The 8465-nt window shown below is 39.3% G+C and overlaps 2 protein-coding genes across 2 annotated transcripts; one reads left to right on the top strand and one right to left on the bottom strand.

Moving 5' to 3' along the window:
• The first annotated feature begins 1485 nt into the window (after nt 1-1485).
• LOC115374924 (NF-kappa-B inhibitor zeta-like) lies at nt 1486-3811 on the top strand. The gene is made up of 4 exons (XM_030074088.1): nt 1486-1559; nt 1708-1818; nt 2078-2245; nt 3125-3811. The coding sequence occupies exons 1-4, from the start codon at nt 1509-1511 to the stop codon at nt 3161-3163; spliced, it is 369 nt and encodes a 122-aa protein (XP_029929948.1). The 5' UTR covers nt 1486-1508; the 3' UTR covers nt 3164-3811.
• Nucleotides 3812-5197: 1386 nt separating this feature from the next.
• On the bottom strand, nt 5198-7623 carry jagn1b (jagunal homolog 1b). Its single transcript, XM_030074075.1, has 4 exons — nt 7487-7623; nt 6596-6693; nt 6290-6362; nt 5198-5952 (listed from the first exon to the last, which is right to left on the bottom strand). Exons 2-4 carry the CDS (start codon nt 6682-6684, stop codon nt 5563-5565), a joined length of 552 nt encoding a protein of 183 aa, XP_029929935.1. The 5' UTR covers nt 6685-6693; nt 7487-7623; the 3' UTR covers nt 5198-5562.
• Nucleotides 7624-8465: the final 842 nt, after the last annotated feature.

Consider the following 8465-nt stretch of genomic DNA (forward strand, 5'->3'; position numbering starts at 1 on the left):
TAGCATTCAGCCTGAGACGTTTTATTGTATGCAAAACAACTTGTGTCTTGTGTGTTATCAGTTCAACAGTATGACAGTTAATATCTAAAGGTGATGTGTAGAGATTCAAAACATAGAAATCATGAGGTTATACTGGCACTTGCGGTTAAATGTTTTCCATGATACTTTAAGAAACAGGTTTTACAATACATCCAGCTGGTATTTAAGGTATTAAATGTGTGGGGAAAGGGCTGTTTGCAGCACTCAATGAATTCTTCCTTATGCAGTAATTTAAAGGCTTCCCTATCCTCATAAAAGTGCCCTTCACATTCTCATGAGTGTTACTTGATATATTTGATTTATGACTTTCTCACAGAGCATCCAGAGGGCATTCAGTGAGAGCTGGCAATCAATTGATATTGAGATGCACAACTATGATGGTGAGTATGTTTTTTTTTTTTTTTTTTAATATAAATTTAACTTTTATTGTACGTCATGACTGGATCCCACAGTGCATGTTAGTGTATGCTCTGTGCTCTGAGGCAAACTGAGTAAAAAGAAAACTAAAAAATAAACAAATAAAAAGAGTCTAAAGGTATGTCAGTTTTGAATTCCGGATGATTCCTTGTGAGATAAACCTTACAGTCGTTCATTTTTAAATTTGTGTCGTTGGTCTTTGGGCAGACGTCGCTTTATGCAAATGATGGAGTTGAAGGTTAACTTCTCAAACAGTGTGAGCTTGAGCTTTTTGTCTAAAAAAGAAACTAACAGGAAAACACAGGTTGAACATAAAAGGCTGAATCAAAAGAACTGCCAACATAAATATTACTGTTTTTTAAGGAAAGTGTTTCAGTCATTTCTTAGACATGAGATTTTATGATTTAATTGTATGACCTTGTTTTGCTGTTCAAGCAGCTGCTTTTGGTCTAGAACTGTGGATTTTGACCTGACAGGATAATGATCATACAATATAGTTGAAGGTTAACTTCTCAAACAGTGTGAGCTTGTGCTTTCTGTCTAAAAAAGAAACTAACAGGCAAACACAGGTTGAATATAAAAGGCTAAATCAAAAGAACTGCCAACATAAATATTACTGTTTCTTAGACATGAGATTTTATGATTTAATTGTATGACCTTGCTTTCCTGTTCAAGCAGCTGCTTTTGGTCTAGAACTCAATGAGAGGTTAAATATAGCTTCTAAAACATTCTTTCAAAACGAAGCTTTTCCATTTGCATACTTTACATTTGTATTTTTCACAATCCAAGCACAAATTATGCAGGATTCTTTTCCCTGGTGCAACTTTTTGACCGATTGAATGTATGAACCCAACTAATTTCTGCTCTTGCGAATTTTCTGACAAATTGATCTCGAAAAGACACAGTGATAACGTGGTTGTTGTCTCCCCTCAGGTTTAACCCCACTTCAAGCAGCAGTTTTGTCTCACAACAACATCGTTAAGGAGGTGAGGTGTCTGGAAAATCCCTGCTCGTTCATCATGACAGAGCTCATACACAGGAAACAACTGTATATGGAGTGCATTAGGACTCTGATGCTCATGGGAGCCCGCTGTGGGACAAAGGTAACTATGACAACTGCTATATGGATTTTACTAAGAACATGCAACTCTGGTTTCGACTGCACGTTGGCTGTGGGGTGGCACTCAGAGACATGGAGGCTGCAGCGGTCACCTGGTGCTCATCCCGTCTTTCTCCGTTTTGTTCCCGCAGGATCTGAAAAGTGGGCGGACTTCGCTTCACATGGCTTCTGAGGAGGCAAACATAGAGCTGCTCCATTTTTTCCTTGACCAGCCACTTGCACTGGCTCTCGTGAATGTCGAGGTTAGTCATTTTGCTGGTTTCAAATATGTTTCTGAGTAATATTCTAACATTACTCCAGTGCTTTTCCCGGACAGACAATCAACCTGATGAAAAGAAAAATGACAGAAAGATAAACTTAAAATAACTTATTTCATGATGAAAATGCAAAAAGAACAACTGGTCAAAAGCTGCTGTATGACTAAGTAAAAACAGTTGCTGAAAAGTGATGTTGAAAGAACTAAGCATGAGTTGTGTGACATGATGTCGGTGTGTTTTTCAGACATTCAATGGAAACACGGCGCTGCACATCGTCAGCTCTCTGCAAAATCATGAAGCTCAAGTGGACGCAGTGAAGCTGCTGCTGAGGAGAGGAGCCAACCCCAGTGCCAAAAACATCGAGAATGAACAGCCTGCCCACCTGGTGCCTGAAGGACCCACTGGGGAAAAGGTACAACATGTCAAAGAACATAACCCTAACTAACCAGATTTTGATTGATGGACATGCAAATATAAAAAACCTTATCCCTATGAATCCAAACTTCCACTTTTAAATACGACACTATTCAGTATCACAGATAGAAACATTTACTATTTGAGTTTAATCTCCTATGTTGACTTGCTTAAGTAAAACCTATTTTTCCACAATGGACTGTTAGGAGAAAACATGAAAAACAACCTTTTTTTTCACCAAATCAACCTAAGGAACGAGGGCAGTGACTGCTAGCCAATCAAGGGCAGTGTAGGGCAGGTGTGCAGGCCCAGAAAGTCAATAGTCTCTCAGCCATTCACTCACCCTGCGTTCCAATACTCATACTACCATACTATTTAGTAGGGAAAAAAAAGAATTAGCATGCATATTTCATACTAAACTACATACTTTGTAAGGGCAGCTGCAGTACATACTAAAAGTAAAAAGTATAAGTATGCGATTTGGAACACAGGGTCAGTCATTTTCAAAACTAAGAAAGTGATGTATGATCAGCTCCACCAATCACAGTGCCTCTCACATGTACAGCGGGTTAATCAGAGCTTGGATTGCCGTCAGCTGACTAAATTAGACATTCCTCCCATTTCAGCAGTTAAAAACCAATGATGTACTCACAAGGCTTTGCTTGCAAGAGGTGTGCTTACACCTGCTGCAGGTTAGGGTTAGGGATTTGACCCAGATTGTGGTTGATGGATAGAATTATACATCTGCTACCTCAGGAAGGGTTTCGGAAATGTTTGTGAAATCACTTGAGGGGGGTTTTCAGTCATGAAATGTGTTTTGTGGAGAAAAAAACCTTGACATTCTGCATAACCGGGATGTGTTGTGTGTTCCTCACAGGTGCTGCAGATCCTGAGGGGGAAAGATGTTCGTGTTTAACTCAAAACTCAAAACCACTGTCAGTCAGACAGTCCACATCTATGAAGACATAATTTGCCGACAGGAGGCAGATGTTTGTTGTTTCAATGAAACATGTCCAGTTGTTCATTACAATGTAGTGTTGAAAATGAAAGTGAAGATTTCATTTAATTTTTTTTCTCATTTCATGTGTTGTGATTTTGCATTTACTGTGTATTTTCGGCTCTGAGCTGACTCAGTTTTAAACTGGCAGATAATGAGCAGAGATGGGTTAGGTATTTGGAAGAGTTTAGAGACTTAGACAGTTTTAATGATGATTAAATCATATGAGCAATTTGATTTTGTTAGTTTGTGTTAGGAGCTTTAAAAATGTTATGTATTATCTTATGTTTGGTTGTTAACATAATATAGATGATTGATTGATAGATGATTGTAAAATCAGTTTACTATTTTAATAATATGTGGAAAGTTATGTCTCTATAATCAAACCTGGTTTCTCAAAATCTTGATAGTGTAGAAGAATTAAATGAAAGGCATGTTAACATATTTCATGCTTAGATTACATGGAAAATACATTATAATGTGCAAATAAATGTTAAATATTTCAAAGTTTAAGGTGCATTTAAGCATTTAAGGTGTGATTTTCAACTAATAAAATAAAAATAATTAAACACTGAAACCTTTGAATTTGAAATATTCTCTCATTTTTCTGGAATAATAGTTTATAGAAATTTCAGACATACAGAATAGATTGGAATGATGGTGATGTTTAATTTTTGGGATCTCTGGTTTCTGGACATGGTCAGATTATCCCACAAGGAGTCCTAGTTGCATTTGAAAAACCGGGGCATAAAAACAGCTTCAACTGTAGTCTCAAATCTTTCTGTTACCTTGGATCACTCTGACAACAAGCTACAGAGCTCGGGTCTCATCTGTGCTGTCACACCAAACATAAGTAAATTATTTTGAATGGGTGGGTTATGGCACCTCGATACACTGCAAAACAATCTCCAATAAAAAAAAATGTATTGAATTGTGGGGCTCATGGGAGGGAGGTATTGAAGCGGAAGCTGTCATGGATCAGCACTGCTTTTCTGAGAAAATTACTTCTCTGTTATGTTAAACACAAACCAGCAGTAATCGAATATCACCCCTAAAAACTTTCTACATTTTCTTCGACCTCAGAGAATTAGACATATCGAGAGGGCTTCTGTAACACCAGTTTGCTTCTCTACATCTCGATTTAGTGGCAACTCTTTACACAAGTATTCCTGGTGTGTGTGACATGAGGTCAAACAATCAGCTTAGAGGCTGTGGTGCAAATACAACTCATGGTGTCATAGGTGACAGATAATCCAGAGCGCCAACTGCTCACCAAACTGAGATAATCTGCTGAGGCACAACTGCCCCCTTAGATTCAGTTTTAGATTTAGGATGAGGTAAACTAAGGGTTATTACTAATAAAATTTAAAAATAGCAGTGAGGAATGGATACCTGGCAGTGGATCTCTGACATTTCTGTAATAATGGTTAATATTTATGACTGTGTCACAATCCAATTGTTGTCATTTAGTTTGGATTTGTTTGCAAAATATGAACACTTTTTTTCATAGTTTGCCTCCATTTATCCTTCATCTGCGTGCTGTGCATATTATTATTGCTGTTTTAACTATTGTTGTTTTGACTATTCTCATGGGCTTTGTTTGCTTGTTTGTTTTTTCAGTTTACTTCTTGTGTTAGTCGCACATGTGCGAAATAAAGCATTCATTCATTCATTCATTCATCTGCGTGTTCCCAATCGAATTATGGCTTGTTTTCACTGTGGAATATAGGACAGGGTAATTATGGATACATGCATAGCAGTTAGGATCAGAGGGGAAACTCTTGCCTGTGGATTTCTGAAACCTCTACATATTATAACTTACTGTTGGCATGCCAACTCCCGACATATTTTTCTATCTGCTGTCATGGTGTGAAGAAGTAAAATGCTAACCTTTTAATGCTGAGTGACATAAAGTCCTGTAACAACACTGGCCAATTAGCTGTACTGTGCAAGTATACGGATGGCTTGTTTGAATTTATTATTCATGAGAAGGACAGAGGCATTCATGTACAGAATGATGGTGGCAGTCACAAAAGTCCAGAGAATGACCTGCAATGGACATTTGAACACTAAGATCATCACGGTCAAGCCTTATAAATATAGAAAAAGCAGATTTCAGCACAACAATGCTTTCGGGGGACATCTCTTTGTGGCCTTGGCTGACTGAACCAGTCAGGTATTGATTGTGTCTTCCTCTTCTCCGGCAGCAACAGTTCAGAAACTCATTTCACCGCTGAGCTTTAAAGACACTCTTAGTCCGCACAGGCCAACAAACTCACACAGATGATCTTGGTATTAGGAACGCTTTGTTGGGAACCTCATTTCTTCTTCTTCTCCTGTGTGGTGGTGAACCACTGGTCCAGCAGCTTCTTGCTGTAGTAGATCTGCCAGGCGTGCACCTGCACGGCAATGACGATCACCAGGTACATGACGGACACGGCCGAGAAACCGAAGATGAAGCGGTAGGCCTTGCCGTGCCGGTAGAGCTGCTGCGCCACGGGGAACATCTCCATGGCCCCGTAGATGAGCGGAGCCACGCAGAAGAGGCCGGCGCTGATCATGGAGATGACGAGGTAACTGATGTTGTTGCGTGGCAAGGCCATGAAGCTAAAGATGGAGGGAATTATACTGAGAAGGTAGGGGTACTCCCACTGGTATGGGGAGGCCACCACCTTATGGGACACCAGGCTGAGTTGACTCACCGTCACCTGAGAGAAGACAGATAACACAGACTATCACTACAAAACCTGCTGTTATTACTGGTAAAGCAAAAAACTAGTGTCTGCTGGATTTCCTCTTTGCACTATTCCTGCTGGTGTCTGCGCTTCATCACAGCGGAAAATGTCAGGGTTTGTTCTCCAAACATCAGAGGAAGCCATCTGCTGACGTTCATGTCTGCACAGTGTAAACAACTTGAAAATTGCCCAAACTAGACAGTGAATCAAATTAAACACAATGCATTTGTATAAGATTCGGTTTTATAGTTTTTTTGTTATTAAAGTGTGTCCATTTAGAGAAAGAAAAAAAGAAAGAGTTTGCCATTACCTGAGCAGCCATCAGCACCCAAATCAGCACATGGACAATATTAAGTTTACGGATTTCAGACTTCAAGGCAACACTATGAAAAAGGACACATTGAGGTGTTCAGTCAGTGGGAGTAAGTTAGATATAAATTGCAATACATGTCATTACATTTCTTTGCTTTATAAATAATGTTTACGGTATCCTATGCATTCTATTCAGTGATGTGGTGGGCATCTTGGATCTGCTGTGCTCAAAAACTCTCCCAATCACTTCATCATTTTCCTCTGAGGACTGTAACTACTTTAGTTGAGTGGTAAAAGCATCAACCTCATCTGGTAGTGCTTGGCGACCCTCTCGCGGTGCTCAAAATCACTGCCGTCCGTGCCTGCTGCTCTGGGACCTGCTCGAGAAGCCATGATGGATCCCTGAAAAAGAACATGAATTACAAAATGAAAGCTTCCTATCCACTTCCACTATAGGGATCAGTTCCAACTCTCATCTTTTGAAGCGTGTTTAGTCTGCATTAACACATTTGGATGACTTATGCAGCAAAAGAACATGGCAGGGATTAAACCTAAAGCCACTTTCCTTGCATTTCCATTTCCCCTTCACATGTAATTTATACATTTATAAGCCTTTTCTCATCATTATGGCAGCTAGAAAACAGTAGTGAAGTCTCTCTTGCCTTCTTAATGTTTACAATGATCATAAACACATTTACATCGGGCTCAGTATCACAGGTTTTGATACTGGTGACGCTTGTGGAGGGGGGCGTCAGGTCGCACTTCATCTCAGATACAATCCCATGTATTGTTGTCGTGCTAATCTGGCTCGATCTGGAAACACTTGCCTCTCAATACAAATCAAGCGCCTCGAAAAAGCTTTAAAATGCTCTCCAGGCTGCAACACCACAATAGCGATGCCCATTCATTTGGCATTCATTTAATTCGCACTTACGAGTTGAACCTCGCCAGCTCAGATAATATAGCGGCAGCCACACATAGCTAATTGGGTGTCAACCTGAATAAGTGTCAAATCACCCTTATTTACACTGTATGTGCTAACACTGAAGCAGCAGCAACCCTCGTTTATGGTGTGTATACGTCTGTTGTATCGTTAGCATGTTAGCGGCTGTGCTAACACGGGATAACTTATTAACCGTGTTAGCCGGGGGGAAGGTCTCCGCCAGGAAATATAACTACGACTCAAATGACTTACTTTTATCCACTGTTGCTCTGGAAATACAAAGTACCATCCAATGGAAAGCCTAACTACCACCAGCCACTGCAATGTTAGGCAGTGAAAGTGTGGAAAACAAACCGGAAGTGTGACACCGCAGCTGGTGATTGGCTGTTTGGTTTAGCCTGCAGGGGTTGGAGGTCATTTATCATGCGTTTGAGTTATGGCAGCTTAAGGTCATACACAGAAAGAAATGAGTCTTTCTCACCTTAAAATATTCTTACTTGAACCCCGAGAAAATTAAGATTTTTTTTTTTTTTTTTTGTTCATACATTAATGAATAAGAACTAATGTTAGAGGCTAATGGCTCCCTTACCTAATCAAGAGCAAATCAAGTTATTATTTCCACCTTGGTTTGACTTTGATTCATCTTAAAATATTATTCCTGAATTAATACCTGAAATGGCACATAAAACTGAACACTTAAATTCACACCTATAAATGGAAAATAATATTTTCAGTTGGCTACACTGTTTCGGTATTGTGAAATGACATTTCAGCAGTTCCAGAAAAGCTGTACTAAGGGATATGAAGAAGGCCTCGATTGTCCCTGAATTAAAACAAAGACTGAAATGCCCCTGAAATATCCCTTAATTTTTTTTTATTTTTTTTTTTTTTTTTAAGTCAATTGTCTTCTTATGTGAACTTAAGGGGTTCAGTCATTTCAGACAGGTTAAGAAATCAAGGATTTTCTGTCATCTATTTCTCTCTCTCTCTCTCTCTCCCTCTCTGTCACACACACACACACACACACACACACACACACACACACACAATCATATTAGGCATTAATCATGGGACGCTGTCTCCTGTACAGTTAGGCATGACAGTGATAAGACAACTGATGTTTTTTTTTCCAGTTTATTGTTTTGTCTTTATTAAAAAATAACCAATAAAAGCAATAAACAACAAAACTCACAAATGTTAAGTATTGTTTCACGTTTGCTTATGCTGAGCA

This window comes from Myripristis murdjan, chromosome 2 (assembly GCF_902150065.1).
Source record: "Myripristis murdjan chromosome 2, fMyrMur1.1, whole genome shotgun sequence".
Taxonomy (NCBI): domain Eukaryota; kingdom Metazoa; phylum Chordata; class Actinopteri; order Holocentriformes; family Holocentridae; genus Myripristis; species Myripristis murdjan.